This window comes from Phodopus roborovskii, unplaced genomic scaffold (genome assembly GCF_943737965.1).
Source record: "Phodopus roborovskii unplaced genomic scaffold, PHOROB, whole genome shotgun sequence".
Classification (NCBI taxonomy): domain Eukaryota; kingdom Metazoa; phylum Chordata; class Mammalia; order Rodentia; family Cricetidae; genus Phodopus; species Phodopus roborovskii.
The window spans coordinates 24300-42576 of record NW_026125370.1 but is presented as its reverse complement, the minus strand read 5'-3'; the positions used below and the strand labels follow the sequence as shown (position 1 = coordinate 42576).

The following is an 18277-nucleotide window of genomic DNA, read 5'->3' as shown; positions in this document are numbered from 1 at the left end:
ATATCAGAAATATTTTTATTAATAATGGACATTTCACCAAAGTATTTCTCTCTACTCTAGAGGACTGACAGAGAACAAACAATATAGAACGTTTTATGGTAACTTTAGACTTCCCACACAGAGTGATTAAAGACTTAACCATGTTTACCCCTCAAAAACATAAAGACCTGAACTAATAAAATATGTAGTGTCTGTTGATAAAACACACACAATGGACATTTACTACTTTTTGTTTTGTTTTTCTGGACAGGCTTTCTCTGTGTAGCTTTGGAGACTGTCCTGGCATTCACTCTGTAGACCAGGATAGGATGGAACTCACATAGCTCCACCTCCCTCTGTCTCCTGAGTACTGGGATTAAAGATGTATGCTACCACTGCCAGGCTGACATTGACTACTTTTTATGTAACATCACAAAATAGCGAATACTTGACAGGAAGATGGCCTAGAAGTTAATTAGCACTTGCTGCAAATTCAAAGAACATGAGATTGATTACTCCTGGCATCCATGTCAGGTCACTTACAAGTGCCTGTGACACCAGCTGCAGAGATCTGACTCCTCTTCTGACCTCTTGAGTCACCCTTACTCACCCACAGAGAACCTACAAAAATATATATGGACATATAATAAAGTCTCTGTTATCATAGTTCATCTTGTTTCTCTCTGGTCATGTATACAAGGGAAACATCTGCATACTTGCCAGCATCTTATTTCATACTTATATGCAGCTGTGCTGGACCACCACAATGGAATGCAAGAGGCACATGTTTTCAATTTTCTAATAAACATGTGACAATTAAAATTTAGAGGTCCACTTAACATCAGCAATATTTTAACTTTGACACAGCTAAATATTACTATCATCGCCTGTCATCGGTAAGAAAACTGAGCTTAAAAACTATAAACTATCTCTGAAATCCTAGGTGCATTTTGTTTACTGTGACAAAAGAGCTCAAGTGACTAATGGCTCCAATACCAGATAGCAAATATCCCAGTCTCAAACAAGTAATTTCTACACTTTATTCTGGAGTGTCTGCCTGCATGTATGTATGTGTGTATGTGTGTGTGCCTAGTGCCTGCAAAGGTCAGAAGTGGTCACTGGATCGCAGCTGTAGTTACAGATGATTATGAGCCACCAGTTGGTGATGGGACCTGAACGCAAGGTCTTCTGCAGGAGTAGCAAATGCACTTAGCAACCGGGACACCTCTCCAGCCATTATAGTTCAATGATAATAGAAGGAGTAGAAAAATGCTTTCTTCGACTTCCTATTGATTTCTTACCCAATGGCCTTTATTCTACAAGGAAATGATTCATGAAGTAAACACATCCTTTGAGTTGAGAAATAAAGAGAAGTCTTGTAACCACACTGAATGGAAAAGTCATTTACACTAAAGCCTACAGACCATTTTAGATCCCTCAACTGGTAAATAAGTAAGGCCATTCCATCCATCTGGTTTCAGTTAACATGCACCCACTCCTTAAAATCATTTTTATTAGTTTCTGTGGCATTGCTCTTGTTTCCCCTAAACAGTGCACCTTCCTTTTCTGGCTCCCTGTCAGAATTGTCAGAATAAAAATGTACTGTTTTATTGTCTTGCTCTACCTAAATCTGTCTCAGCTTTTGTGATGGTTAGTGAGTGTCAACTTGTCAAAATCAATGAGAAAAAGAGGAAAGAAAAACACAAACTATAATGGATAACAAAAGATGGAAAAACACAAACCACACAGCAATAGTTGCACATACTGTGTATCTTTAGCTAAACAAATAAAGAAATTCAGTTGCTTTTATTAATATAAAAAAATGAATGACATCTCTCAATCATAAATTTATTTCAAAATATTCAAAACACCCAAATATTTTGGTAGATTGTAATACTCAGAAACAAACCTTATAAATTTTACTAATACTAAAAGAATATTGACATTCAATATATAAACAATATCTGGTGTTTAATACATTTTAGAACAAAAAGAACAGCTAAATCATCCCCCGTAGTATAGTTTTGAAGATTACCAATTCTCTAAAGCAGTATGTTACCTACAATATATTGGACAAATAATAATAATAATAATAATAATAATAATAATAATAATAATAATTCAGTTCTCCCTTGAATATTCTACAGCTTTTAAAAACCATTGTTATAAATTTAGTTGATGTTTAACTTTCATACAGTTACTTTCATATTTCAGTATAAGGTACGCTTTTTTTTCTATAAACTGCCTTGTGTAAAACATGAAGAACCCAAAATTTGGACACATACACATTGTCAATTTTTATGTGAAATAGACTAACTTTTATACGGAACAAAATAGGATTTTAAAATTTTGAGAAATGGTCCTATTTTCCTTAAGTATAGAACACTTATATTTTCTCAGTATGTTTTGTTTTTTTGACCACTTGTGACATTTCAAGGCAGCTTCCACAGAAGTTACTACCCTGAAGGATAAGCCTATTGACATGGACTGTCATTTTGCTTATTCTACAAAACAAAACAAAACAAAAATTCCAAAACTTTGTGAAATTATTAAAGACAGCAAAAAGTATTTTGTTTTGTATGTCCCTATTGATCTTTCTCCAAAGTGCATTTCCCAACTCTGAAATTTGAAAATAATGGCAAACTTGCCTTCAGAACTAGAAACGGTTTTAGAACTGGAAGGAAGTATTTTAGTAAAGACCTATAAAACTGGGGCAATTTGATTCATTCACAAAGTTCAAACTGCTACTCCAAGATTTCTTGTGAATTTTCTACCTCAATTCAAATTTTATATATATATATATATATGTATATATATATATTCAAATATATATATTCAAATATATATATATATATTATTTGAATTGACACAAAAGTCCAGACACGTACTCTAACATATCTGTACATGTAAATTCTCTGTGTTTTACTGAACACTACAATCAATATGCCTCATTCTTTAGAAAGGAACATATGCTACACTTTTGTGAAGCTTCGGGCTTCATAAAGAAAGATGCTGCTATGTTTTCATGGTGAAAAGTGATTTTCTTTTTTAATAATAATATAATTTCAAATGGGTCAAATAAAAAAAATGAACAATTAGTAAAGGAGAAAAAATGCCTACAGACATGTAATCAGACAAAACAAAGATGGCCAAATGGAATAACAACTAAGCCAAATGGATACATGCTCCTATTCACCACATTAATGTATTTGTTATCCTCTAAGTATTTTGTAATAAAAAGACATAGTTCTATATTTCGTTATATATTATGCTTCATTTAAAAAATTATTTTCTTACCAATACTTTAAAAATAACATTAAAATGAACAAAATGAAAGAGTATCAAATAAATTAAAATACTTTCATAAGGTATAAATATAAAACATTTTTCTTTTGTCTACCTTTTTGTAAAAAAAAAAGTTGAAACTTTAACAAAATGTCTCAAGTATGTGTAAAAAGAAACATTTTAAAGGTTGATAGTAAAGTATCAAACTATTTTAAAAAGTATACTTCCTCTCACATGACTCTGTCCCTAGAAATAGAATTTATAGGAAACTCTAGAATGCCAAGAGAAAAAGAATTACTTCTCCCCAAAAACAAGCCCCCATAACTGGTTATCAGATACCAAGTTGTCAGCCCTCAAATCAGATACATATGAAAAAAAACACTAAATAGACTTGGAAGACAGTATTTGTGCATATATTATATGCATATGTAAATGCATGTATGTATGAATATATATAAAATATTCAAAGAAAGGAATGTCATAGATCTGAAATTGATGTGGGAGGGCAGATAGAGGACTTGGAATGAATGATGAGAAGGAACAGAATGACAATTATAATTTAAGTATAAAAATAAAATATATTGAAAATATACATATATATAATTATATAATTTCTCCTCATCCCTCTCTACCTTTTCGTCCTTTCCCTAGCCAGCCCAGCTCCCCCTCCTTTTACTCTGTTTTTACACATACATATGTACTAATAGATTTAAAGTATATATGCTAATATATGATATCAAATAGAACAAAAATAGTGAATTGCCCTTTATAAGAGAGTTCCTTATTTTCTGATTCTTTAGAAAAACAAATATATATGAATGGACATTCTCAAATAAGCTGTCATACTGGGAACTCTTTAGAAATTCAGTAATATAATTTTAATATCATCTGTTCTTACAGTTTCTATGGGAATATATTGACTCATACAAACTAGATAGAAGAACCATGAAAATCCAATTATCAGAATTAAGAATATGAATCTTCTTTCTGCGAAAAAAGATCTGTTTGTCTTTTGACACTGGTGTAATTTCACCTCAACATTTAAAAAGAATTTGAGAATAAGCAGGTGCAGACATGCATGCCTGTAATCCCCGTGTGTGGTAGATAAAGGCTGGATGACCAGGATCAAATAGTGAGTTTATAGTCAATCTAGGCTACATGAGACACTGTCTCAAAAACAAAAGCAAAGTATTTAAGTACATGACTTCGAGAATAATTCATACAAAATATAACTTATTGTTACCTGCCAGGCAGCCAATGAATGAAAGTAGGATCAACTGTTTCCATGACAACATCATCTTTAATTGCCAAAAGCAAGAGTAACTCTTGTCTAGTCTCTGATGAATAGAATGCTTTGTCTTCAGATAAATCCTTTAATCTGCAAAATATATGTAAAAGAATTTAGACTTTTTAAAAACCAGTTCCTTTTAAAGATTTTCTTGTTTCTTTTAAACTTTTCATAATTCACAGAAATTCACATCCTTAAATTTTAAAAAAAATCTTTTTCTGTTATTCAAAAATGCAGAATGTTCAAAATGCAGACACTTAAACACTGTATGCAACTGACAGAAGGATGCAGGCAGTTTATATAATTTAAAAACTCACCACTGATAAAATATTAACTATTAACACATTAAATTTTAAAATTTCTGCTAGATAATTGCAACAAATAAAATATTAACCCGAAATCAAATTTTTTTTCATTTTATCTAATGGTAACATTTTAGTAATACTAAAGAAGATAAAGAAGCAATCTTAAAACAAAGATTGTCCAAATTTCTGAATCTATAACCAGGCATACAAATAAGTACAAAGTCTAAGTCAAAGTCTATTTTTAAGCATATTTTTGTTATCAGTGACAAGACAAAAAGGTTCCTGGTGTATGTGTGTGTGTGTGTGTGTGTGTGTGTGAGAGAGAGAGAGAGAGAGACAGAGAGAGAGAGAGAGACAACATATGTAAAATATTAATGCAGCAGATTGTTCCATCTTGTAACTGTACTACACTTTGGCCCTCTTGATCCTTCTGTAACAAGGATGTACTTGTGGGAAAGTAATTATCTGAAAGCCCTGTGTTAATTTGAGTGGCCCTATAAAACTAAGATCCCATGTTAATGATGAATAGCTAAGATACCCATAACTAAAATCAGACAACCTTCTACCAAGGAACTCAGAAACTCAACTTGTCCCAAGTTGCAAAACAGATATCTTTAGAGTCTGCCATTTTAACAAAGAAGTGAACAACTCCAATTTTGCTCCTCCTCGCTGGGTTGTTTTAGCTATCACTCAGAGAAACAAAGCCCAGGTTCCTTTCTACAGTGGCTATCAACAATCATTTCAAGGGTGTATGCCACGCAATCATATGCACATATGTTATTATGTATAATATTACATAATTATTGATAATTTTTTCATCTCATTCTGTAAGACTCTTTACATAAGTTGCTTATCTCTAATCATCATCGTTTTGTTAAAGTAGGCTGCTGATTTTATAAATAATGAAGGCAATTAATAAAATCATGACTAGATTTTGCAAACTGCCAAGTATTGTCATGGAAAGAAGAGAGACACAGTACCACTCATCCCAGTTCTAAAATAACAAAGCTAAAATAAGTACAAAAGAAGTTACTGAGGCAAGACAAGTGCAAATACCAAAAAAAAAAAAAAAAAAAAAAATGCCACCTGCTACAATGAGAACAGTCTACTTTTTACAGGATTACAGGAATCTTTTAAAACAAAGGCAAAAAACAGATAACCTTCAGAATTGTCCATGCTAGCAGTCATTTGCATTGGGAGGATAAAGCTTAATATATTTACAAAACATACCCCATAATAGTCTTTAAATAGCCCCCAAATTTAATAGACATTGACAAATGTAATTGTTAATGTCAGCTGAACTAAAAAAAATGCTACCCTTTGCACTTGAAATTCCTTTAAATAGTTGTTCCTGGTTGAGCTAAAAGGAGAAAGACACATTTGTGGTTTTGTCATCCACTTTACAAAATTGCTACCAAGACTGTGAATCATGAAATATTGATACATATTATTTCAAATGTAAACAGACAATTTTGACTGTTGTCTTGAAAAATGCTCAGAGTTCATCCTCTTCAGAATGGAAGCAGTGAGACTTCTTTTCTACTACAGTAATAAATACCTCATATCTTTGGGTGCAAAGATAAGCAGCAGCAATTTTTTGTAAAAGAACTACATAACCTCATTAACTTGTACATTCACAAATAGGCAACTTCAAGCTTCCAGACTCAAATTCCATCAGTTTGCTCCTTCAAACTCCTCTCTCTCTCTCTCTCTCCCTCTTTTCCCCTCACTTTGTATGTACACACACACACACACACACACACACACACACCTTTGAGAAAGCTTGAGATATTTATTTCAGTAAATTATATAAGCATTATTTTTAAAAACTGATTCCTATGAGAAATAGTTGCATGGTGAAGGCTTTGGAGTGTACATCTGTTCCTTCTCTTAGAACTTAATCACAGAATTATGAAATCAACTACTTAAGATTTCACTTTATTGATATAATCAATAATAATAATAATGATCACAAATCATACTAGGTTAGAAATCAAACATCCTGAATCCACTATGCTCTCATTCATCATCATCATTACCGTCAACATCATCATCATTATCACAACCACCATCATTATCCATTCCTTCATTTGTAATTTGCACATCATCCAGAAATAGTTGGACCAACCAGTCTGCATACTAACTTTGACTTCATGCTGGAACCAGCCTGTTTGGTAAAAGGACATGTAAAAAGCACTGTGCTACAAGTCCAAGGTGACTCACAAATTCCCTCATGATCATGCAATTTGGAACCAGAATGTTCCCTTTTTTATGTGAACTTTGACACCAGCAGTTTTGTATTTAGAGTAACACAGATCATAACTAAGGCAAATGACAATGAAAGTCATCTTCTCTGGAGGACAGATGTGTCAAAAGCTTCCCTCCTTTGATCCTTTGTCACTCTCAGCACTGTTGATGGTACTTATTTTAAAATCTTTGGGATTTATTATGAACTAGATTGCAATTTGCAAAAACTGGGATTTACAATTTTTGTACACTAGTATTCCCATTTCGGCACTAGCCAATTAGAGATACATTCCCACAATTCAACCAATAATTTTCATCCTTTTTAATGCTATGACCCTTAAATATAGTTCCTCATGGTGTGATGACCCCAACCACAAAATTATTTTCATTGTTACTTCATAACTGTAGTTTTGCTACTGTTATTATTATAATGCAAGTATCTGATATGCAGGATATCTGATATGTAACCCCTATGAAAGGGTCATTCAACATTACCCCTCAAGGTATAATGATTCGGAGATTAAGAACTACTACACTAGACAAAAAGAATCTTAGCCAACTTTGTTCTCAGAATTCTTTTAACTTAAAATAATGTTTTATATACATATTTATGTGTCTATCTATGCATCTATGTACATTTCTGCATATTCAGAAATTTATTTTCTTTTTTATAGAAATTAATATAAATTAGAAAGGAAAAATAGAAATTTTAATAAATTGTAGCAAATCTGAATTTTGCCATTTATTCAAAGCAAATCTTATGAAAACAAAAAAGAACATTCCTGAGAAGTCTAGAACCAAAAGCTTACAACACATTAATTGGTTTAACATCCTGTGAGGCATGGCATTACTAGACTACTATTATGTTGGACTTTTTAGTCTTTTTGGCAATATCTACACATATAAAGTAGCAAAGAGAATCACATGTCACTCTGTGTATACTGGTTGGTGTGTCAGTTATAAAAACAAAATATATTGTCTGAATACTAAGTTGCCTTGCATTTATTTCAGAGCCTTTTTCACTTTGTCCTTACTTTAGAGTTTTCTGCTCTTGCAAAACCAATGTCAATGATAAAATGTCAGGGGGAAAATTGCAAAGACAATTTTTACAATGGGTTCTACTAGTTTCATTCAAGTATGATTTGAAAGAGAAGTGTGTCAAATTATGCCAGTCCATGACCTGTTTCAAAATATGAGCTAGAATGGCAATGCCTCTTGTGTCCACTTGCCAGTTTTACTTTATTTTTCCTGCTTTGTTCCAGCTCACTTGGCCATTTCCAGGGCATACTGCCCAGACCACAGGGACAACTTACACTGAAATGTGACTGTGACCCTAACTGCACGTTTCAAAGCTTTTGTTTTTATGCAAATCCAAGCTTCAATAAAGTTTTAAGAGTTTCAAGTAAATCTTCATCCTCCAAAAGCAACAACAATAATGTGTCTTCAAGAGAGCCAAACTTAAGGGACTCAGGTGATGGGAGATGTCATTCTGTAAATATGTTTCTCATACTGGTTAATGAATAAAGCACTGTTGGCCAATAGGAAAGCAAGACAGATGGGACTAGGAGACAAGGAGGAAAGAGGAAGTAGTAAGGAGAGTCAAGATGGAGAGACTGGGGAGTTGAGATGCCTGCCCCATTCACCGGTAAGATAAGACCACGTGGAAATATTAGATTAACAGAAATGGGCTAATACTTAAGACAGAGCTAGCCGATAAGAAACTAGTACCTGGTCAACAGCATTGTATCAAATACAGAGTCTTGGTGTGTTAATTGGGACTGGTGCAGTGGCGGGACAAGACCAGCAGTGGGAGGAAAAACCTTACTCCTTAAATTCGGGGATTTTTAGAAAAGGACCCACTTTTCTTTAAAAATTCAAAACAATACAAAAACAAAGTTGGCACTAATAGAATTTTGAAGACTAACTTCTAAATTTAATGATAGAAGGAAGATGAAAGATAAATTTTAATGTATTCAGTTTATTCATTTTTCCAAATTATGCAGCAGCATAACATTCCTGTCAATTTCCAAAATTATAAATGTTGTCTGTGGAAGCTTGATAAGTCCTGAGTGAATGTGTTTTGTTGATATGAGCATGATCATGTCAATGACTCCAAAGCTTCAGATCCATGGGAATGACAAGGACTTCCTCTGGTCAGGCAGAGATGTTGACATTGTGTATAGAAAGTACCAACCACAGGTTTCTTCACCCAGATAACTACATCCTGAGACCTCTCCCCTGTGAGATTCCCTATCTAGATCAGGTAATGTGCTTCCCCCATCAGCTGGATATAACAAATATGTTTGAATTTCCAGGATGCTGGAATACCTTTATTAGATTGCACAGCTCACCCAATCCCAGATATTTGCTGTTTATTCCCAGTTGCCTGAGTCAGGTTAATTTAAAAGCAGTTCAGGTCATGATTTTTGCTTCTTTCTCCCTTATCCAATGAAGAAGTACTCCTGACCTCATTCCATAGAATGAAGAATAATGTACTTTTTCTACATCTGTCCATAATATTTTGTGCTTACTTAGCATGTAAAAAAAAACTTAATAAAGTAATATGATAGAAAGGGCTTTCTACAAAGGAAGTTTTCACAAGTGTCTGGAAGGATCTAAGGAGTAATAGCAACACTGGCGTCTTTGGGGTGCTTGTTGTCAGGCATTATTCTAAGATTATTCATTGGACTAATCCACTTCATCCTCATGACAACCCCTGGTGCTTATTTACTAGTCATCTTCATTTTTCAGAAAAGGAAATGCAGAGATGGATCAATAAACTTGTTTAAGAGAAACAAGGACCAAAAAAAATCTCTGGAGTTAGAAAATATTTTGTCAGATAATAGGTGTAAACTGGAGAACTCAAAAAAGTTCATTAAATAATACTAAAGTATAAGCTGATTATTTTTATATACTGGTTCAGTATGTGAAATAATGCAACTAATCATTGGAACTAGTGATTGTGGTACCATTTCTGCAGGTTTTAGCTTTTCTGCTCCAGAAAGAGAGTTAGACTCTTTATGAAAATTGACTTTGGAATATAACTTTAAGCATTTGGACAATAATCTATCTTCTTTAACTAGATATGAATTTTAAAAATTGCAAAATCCCTGTTTCAGATTTAATTAAAACTTCTCAATGAGCTACCAAGTCACAAAACATAGGGGCAATAGTGCCTCTGTTAAGTATATTGTCATTATCTACAGTAAGAAAAACGTGCCCATATACATTTAAATATGTACAGAGATATTCATGGAAAGATTCACCCTGGAAAGAATTTTCCCAGGGGAGAACAGTGTGCTTAGCAAAAGAATCATTTTAATATTTTTACTGAAACTGTGCTATTAGATAAGCATTACCAGAAGTTTATTGGGTGAGCCTACAATTGTTTTATCTGGGAACAAGAGAGAGGAAATAAGAGGGATGTCATAAAAAGAACTGAAAAGTATGTAGCAGAATGAAGATGAAGCCTGATGAAGTCTAGAGTATAAAGTATGGGCAAAGAAGTAAGACAGTTAAGGAACACTGTGATTTGACCAATGCCTACCACTTTCAGATTATGTCATAGGAGCAAAGCGGGCAGGGTCCTTTTCTACAAGGAAATGATTAAAACCATCCAAAGAATTAGAATCACAAGGCTCAAGTTGGACTTGAGGATTGATGGTCAATGGGCAGGGGAGTTTCCTCAGGGGAGAATACTTATCTAGCATGAATAATATCATATGTTCCAGCCCTAGCAACAAACACACAGACACAGTAGCACCAACACACACACGCACACGCACATGCACACACACCATACAATGGTGTGCAAAAGGGGAAAAATTGATATATTACTGTTCAGTAGTCAAGAGAAGAAACAGACAGTGGGATAGAGACCTTTTCAGTTGTCCTGGTTACCATCTCTCTGGCAGACTGCCTGGCTAGTCTCTGGCTCCTTATGTGTCTCTAAGGTGGTTACAGAAATGTCAATACCTGGCTGGGCCAGCACTCAGCATGCACTACTATATCCTGTGGTTGTGTTTTATGTTCATGGTTAAATTTAGAAGCTGTGGTGTGATTTTATGGAATCACTCCACTTGGAAGAGTTCTAAACACCCGTGGTTCCACTTCCGCTTACCTCCCTCTATGGCCTGTACAGCTCAGTTGGCCAGCTCACAATAAATGCTCTCCAACCACTCACACACATTCAGCAACACTAGTAATTCAATAGAGCTCTGATACAGCACTTAAGAGTATCTCTCAGCCTTCGGATATCCAAAGCACAGAAGAGGAACAGTAGGTTCAGAATAGATGCAGACAAAAAGGGTAGGTGCAAAGTATTAAAGGAGTTCAGGGCAGGACTCTAAGAGTTCTGTGAACATTAACACAGCATTCCATGAATAAAGTATAGTCAGGCTTTATGTTATATGTTTTAGTCTGAGATATTAATTTATATCCACGAATATGGACAAATCTTAACTGTTCATTGGTTAGTATTGAATGAATTTTGTAACAAAATAAATGGTATACAATATTGTAGACTTGTATTTTAAAAAGCCAAGTACTTTCCACCTTTCTGATAAAATAAAATGACAATGTAAACAAATACATGGCTTAATGAATTATTCTGAGACAAACTCCTTCTAGTAGGGCCTCATTATAACAGAAATCCTTCTACTCTGATCCCATATTCCCTGTAGAGAATGACTTTCCTAACAAGGAACTTCCATGTTACTGTTGTTTAAACTGTAATTTTTGGTAGCTTTGGGTTTTTTAAAGTTAATTTTTGGTAGGATATAAGCTATCAGGATATACTGAATTTAATACTGGTTAGTAGTGCTTTGTCTACATATATAAATATTGGAGTCCTAAAACATTTAGTATTATTTACTCTAAATATTCGTAAATAGTTTTCAAGATGTCTGAGACAAAATGGCATAATTTTAAACATCTTGTGCATACACATACACATTCACACATAAGAATATACAATTATACATACATATATATATAATGTTTACAAAGATTTAATCTCCATTTCCTCAAATATTACATATATAAAATATTAATGTCAAGTATTATGAAAGTAGTTTATTGTAAGAATTAAGATTGTGATTATATGTGAAGCTAACTCCTTGATATTCAATTATTATTGTTATTGCTCCAGTTTCCAAAAACTCAATGTAATTGGTACCTTGGCTCAAAATAAAGCCTTAAATAATGAATGTACTGAAGCATGGTTCTCTAACTCACTTTAAAGGGAATAACTAACAGTTCTGCACTGCTTACATCATAAAAAGAAGAGAGACGAAAACAAAAACAACACTTACTTGCTCAGCTTAGCTGTTTTTTTTTTTTTTTTTCACATTGCTTTATCACAGTGAACAGAGTGATTTTGACACCTTTGGAAATGCTAATCATGACTATGAATAGTTATCTGCTTAGAATTCACACCTATTAGGGGCTGTATCTAGGTGTGTAAAACATTCACTCTATCAACATAGAAGTGTAAATCTAAATTGGGGCAAACTGTGAACTCAGCTTGAATTTATACCTAAAAGTCTCAATTCTAGCAGAACAAGGAGCACAGCAAAGCCTCAGCCTCCACCTCCTTTCAGATTATTCAACTGAAGAGATTATTTAGTTGGGTATACCAGGCCAGAATGGGCATGGAGTCTGAGGATGGCAATAATACACACATACACACACGCACGCACACACACACACACACACACACACACACACACACACACACACACACATCCATCAAAGCTCAGGCCTGCTCAACAGTCTGGTAGTTAGAAGACCCTGAATATTTATAGTTTTCTATGACAGTTATTAATTTTTAATTCCTAGCAAGTAACTATTTAAAACACCAATTTGAAACATTTCTGTCAACCAAAGTAAATCTATTACTTATAGGAAGGCTACCTGGAAACCTCCAGCCACAAATTCTTTTCCATCTAAGGTGATGAAAAGTATAAGTAACCATCATAGTGCTGACAAAAACTGTACAATAGCAATACACAATTTCTCCAACTTTCCATTGAGAGAAGCAGGACAATGAGGAGGGGAAGAGAGAGATAAGGCTTCTCCACTTTTCAAAGGATGGAATGTCTATTACACCAAATGCAACAAAATGCACTCATGTTCTATTCAAAGAGATAGTTCTAATCCACTCACAATTATGTGCCTGTAAGAAGCAAAACTATAACAAAAGAGGGGGCCAGAGGCTATGCACCTCTTAGTGACTTGCACAACCCTGTCCTAGCCACAGTGTAGTGGGATATTCACTTTGTCTCCTTCAGTGGCACTGACCACGGCCACTGGGTGTGGAGCCAGGGTGGAAGTGACCTGTGGAAGGAATTCTGAGGAGGAGCTGGGGAACGCTCTCTTGCTGGCAAGATGCAGAGAGGAGAGCATCCGGTGGAACTTGCTGGTGTTCATCTGTCTAGGTTGTAAGTTATTTCTCCCTGAATAAACATTTATGCAGCCTATTTGCTTATCCTGATCTTTATTAAACCGCAATACCTCAGACCACAGGGGCCTCTTCTCATGACATCATCTTGCCAAAGAAATGTCCTTGTTTGATATAGATACTTTGCAAAATACTCAGGAGATGTGTAACTACTAGCAGAGAAAGTTTCAAGATCTTAGGGAAAGCTAAAGTAAGAACTAGGAGTCCACATACTTCCTTCATGTACCAATCACCAATGTAGGCACATTGCCACATGCCTTAAGCCTGACTTACATGGTAGAGACAGATTTATGAAGGTGGCACATGCCCCAGCAGATAAAGGGGGGAATCAGAATCCCATGCTGTCCCTTCACTTCTAGAGTCCTCCCAGACATACATTTATTACAGATGACCTATGGCGTCATTACTCCTTTCTGCTTCTCAGTCTCTCCTATAATATGTCACTATTTCAACATTTGAGCCCATGTCACAATTCAAAGGAAAAGAACAAGTTCCTTTCAATTGGCCTTCACACTTCACAGTGCAAAACGGAAATGCAAAGAAACTGAAAATTACAAATTAAAATAAGACTTTTCTCCGCAAAGATAAGCTCCGTTCATTCCAAAACTGCCTGATCACTTCTTCAGGCATCCCACTGTAAGCTCAACAGCCTCTGATGACCCCAGCCCACAGTTGACACTCAAAACAATATGTGCTGAATTAATCAGTGTTAGGTTTCAGGGAGCAGTTACCATATTTGGATCCACATTAGACCATCTGGGGTGCTATGCAAGAAACACAGAACCCCTCAGTCCACTGAATCATAATTCCTAGGCACCAAGCCCAGAATTTGTATTATTAAAAAAAAAAAAAAAGCATCCCCAGGTATTTCTGCTGAAGAATCATCCACACATCCAAGAACTGTGGGCTAGGACAAAAGGCGTTTCCAAACTCTAGTCCTCGCTGTCAGTCACTGACAAGACTCAGTGGTGACATCTTATTGTGTTTAACATGTGTTTCTTTTCCCTTTTTTGCTTTGTGACTCTTTGTTCTGGAGACAGCTGAGGCTATAGAAAAAGCAAATTTAAGTTGCTTCCCAAATTAGTTAATTCTAAAAGCATGTATGGTTTCTGCACCTACCAAAAAAAACATGGTAAGAGAAACAAATTTCCTTGGAAATGACAAAGGAAAGGTTACACCCTAGGGATAAAAGTTCACAGGGGAGTGGTAAAGTTAAAAAACAAAAGTGTTTATCAGGATCTCCAAAGGAGACAAATGGAGAAGAAATTCTAAGAGCAGAAACAAAGGATAGTTCAAAGGCACCAATAGAAAGATAGAGGTAACCTGGGCAGATGAATGATCTATGACTGACCCCTCCAAATTCAAACTCTGGAATAAATAAGATGGCTTGGCAAACAAAATGGAAGTTTGTCCCAAAATGGAAAACACTAAGCTGACCTCAGAAACTTAGAAAATCTGATATATCATGATAAAGTTAAAAACCATAGCTGAGAACTCTCTTAATACCCATCTACAGCAAGGCTTCTCATATGAACTAGGAGAGGTGGTAGCTACTTGAAAGGGTTTTATGTAGATTAATTAGTAACTGTCTGGGAGATGCTTAGATGAGCACAGTAAGAATTCTCCTCCTTTGGTTATATAACCTTCTCATTTTGTACTTTATTAGGAGAGGGATCAAGGTTTTATCATAAGCTAAGAAATCCAGAAATACTGAAGTTGAACTAAGATTCTCTCCATGTGTATTTATCCTGAGTCCAATTATTTACAGGGTTGGAGAACTATTATTTTATTTAGCAAAGGGTTGCTTTGGGACTTACTTCCAAGAAATAACAACAAAAATTAGATTCCTATCTATCCTTTTCAACATTCATTTAAGCATGCCTTACTTTATTGGAGTGGCATATTTGAATAAATAATATTGACCACTTAAGGAATACTTTAAAAACATAGAAATTTTTATATATAAAGGACAGAAAGAATGGAAGCTTTAACATTTGGATCCCTTGCATTATTTTTCTTCTCTTGGGCAGGAGTAGAGAAAAAAAAATACAAAGACAAAAACAAAGCTGATGTTTCTACTGGGACTGATAACTAGAATCGAGGCAATTGCTAGAGTATTTCAGCAAAGCCCAAGTTGATCTTTATGACATTCTAGCCTGATTTTAGCTCAGGTATACAGAACACAGGTGTGCCAAGAGCTCACAATCTATGCTCAGCCATTGCGTCTCCTGATGGAGCAGTGGTTGGCTCCTTCATAAATATTCTAAATATTATTGCTGGCACATTGACAAATAGTTAACTTTTTATCATATAAAGGGACTTTTGTTAATATTATTTTTAAAGTTCCACATTCATTTCAATAGGTACAAAGATGTTTGATCTCTCTCATCCGTTCCTATGGATGGGCTTGAATATAAATTTTGGAGTATATAGCCCTCTATGGATGCTGACAATGACATCCAAACATTTAATGTGCTACTTGGGGAAAAACTGTTAGCTTGAAATTTCAAGATGTGATTTAAAGTGTTCAGTATTGAATACAGTTGCTAAGAAATATTTCTTTGAAAGCATTCAAAGTCAGATTATCACAGTCACCTTTGCCCTTTACTGACTATCATATGTCCTGCATTGAGCTCACCTAGCCTTCCTAACAGACATAGGAAGATGGTATTATGTCTCATTTTTAAAGAAGGAATTAAAGTTTAGGCCAATGATGTTATCTGTTTATCATCATCCATCTAACTAACAGAGTTCTGCTGTGCATTCCAAACTTGGGCTTCAGCTGCTTATGTATGTCTACTTTCTAGAGTACACATATGCCTCTTTATCAGTTGGAAAAGTGGGTTCTTCAGGTTGAGTGACATCTCAAAGAATCAGAAAACATACTGCTCTTGCAAAAGATGACAGTTCCATTCCAAGCATCAAAATCAGCTTACACCAGCATAAACTCCACTCCAAGGGATATTGTATCCTCTTGGGCAAATGTATCCATGTGTACTAACACCTACACACACACACACGCACACGCACACACACACACACACACACAAACTATAATTAAAAATAAAAATAAGGCTAACTTCCCACTTTATCTTCAATCAGGGTGAGTGTAACTGGATTTATGTTGAGGTCTTTGATCTATTTGGACTTGAGTTTTGTACATGGGGATACATATGGATCTATTTGAATTCTTCTGTATATCTATAATCCCAGAGAAGTTATGTAAAAAGGAGGACCCTAAGAGAGACACACATAGCTATTTCCCCAGGGAAGGGAAATAGCTAAAGTATCCTGGGTAAACTGGGAAGGGGATGGGGAATGGGAACATGAAGGCTCAAGATGGCCAAGTTCGGGGAGGGACTGAGAGGAAGAGAACAGTGAAAGAGATCTCTTGATGAAGGGAGTTAGGGAGAAACCAGGTGCTAGAAAAGTTCTCAGGAATCCAAAAGGCTGGCTCCAGCTAAGTGTCCCAGCAATAGTGGAAAGGGTGCCTTAACTGGCCTTCCCCAGTAATCAGATTAATGACTATCCTAATTATCATTAGAGAACCTAAATCCAGTAACTGATGGAAACAGATGCAGTGATCCACTGCCAAGCCCTGGGCTGAGCTCCTGGAGCTTAGTTCATGAGAGGGAGGAATGACCATGTGATTGGGAAAATCACAGAAGCAGCTGAACCCACCTAGTAGGAACTCACAGACTGTGGACAGACAGCTGGATATCCTACATGGGACCAAACTAAGCCCTCTGAATGTGGGTAACAGTTACGTGTTTGATCTGTTGGAGGGCCCCTGGTAGTAGGACCAGGATTTATCCTGGGTACATGAACTGGCTTTGTGGAGCCTATTCTTTATTGTGGGATGACTTGCTCAGCCTGGATACGAGGGGTGGGGAGCTAGGTTAGGCCTCAAAATGGTATACCAGACTTTCTTGGCTCTCCAAGGGATGCTTTACTCCTCTGAGGAGTGGATAGAGATAGGGTGGAGGGAGGTGATGGGGGGAGAAGGGGGAGGAGGGGGAACTGGACCTAGTATGTTAAATGAAAAAAATAAATAAAAAAGAGAAGGAAGAAACATAAAAATAAATATCTTTGAAAACCCCATTAAGACAGATTAATAGTCATCTGTAATAGTCAAACTTAAAGTTATGTTAGACGTTACCAAGGCCATACACAGATATATTTAGATGTCTTCAAACACTTCAAACACCTACATAATATAGCATTTATTTTGTTTAATAACTTAAGGCTTTCATGACCAGTGAGACACATCTGCTCCTGGCAAGACCAATCTATTTCGGAGAGGATGACGACCATCAAAGAAACTGGCAAAAGTTAGTCACTGGACAAGAAACTTCCCTTGCCTCGATTGCTGACAGTATGGTATCCAAACTGGACAAGGAGGACTTAAAACAAAAGGTGACTGTTAAAAGTTGCCAAGACAAGGTAGAATAGTACTTCAGAATTTCCTGCTTCACAGAGTGTCAGGCCTGTAGGACATACTTGAATATCCCGATGTCACAAAAATACTTAGGGTGACTTGCAAGGCAGGCTGATGTCCCTGTCATTAGGTAACATTTTATCCTTCTGAGGATTTGATGGAGCTGAAGATTATATAGGTATAAACTTCCTTATTATGATGAAAGGAAAATTAGATATGAAACTTTAAGACTCACTAAGATAAGATAGATAATAGAATATTTTCCCTAATATTGT

At 35.5% G+C, this 18277-nt stretch overlaps 1 protein-coding gene across 1 annotated transcript in view; it reads right to left on the bottom strand.

Annotated features, from left to right (window-relative positions):
- LOC127214590 (contactin-3-like) overlaps positions 1-4639 on the bottom strand; it is a gene marked incomplete at its 3' end in the record, with an annotated part of 45804 nt that extends 41165 nt beyond the window's left edge. The window contains exon 1 of the mRNA XM_051174946.1: positions 4508-4639. Within this exon, the coding sequence (XP_051030903.1) occupies positions 4508-4562 (55 nt within the window). The remainder of the gene's footprint in view (positions 1-4507) is intronic.
- Between the last annotated feature and the right edge of the window lie 13638 nt (positions 4640-18277).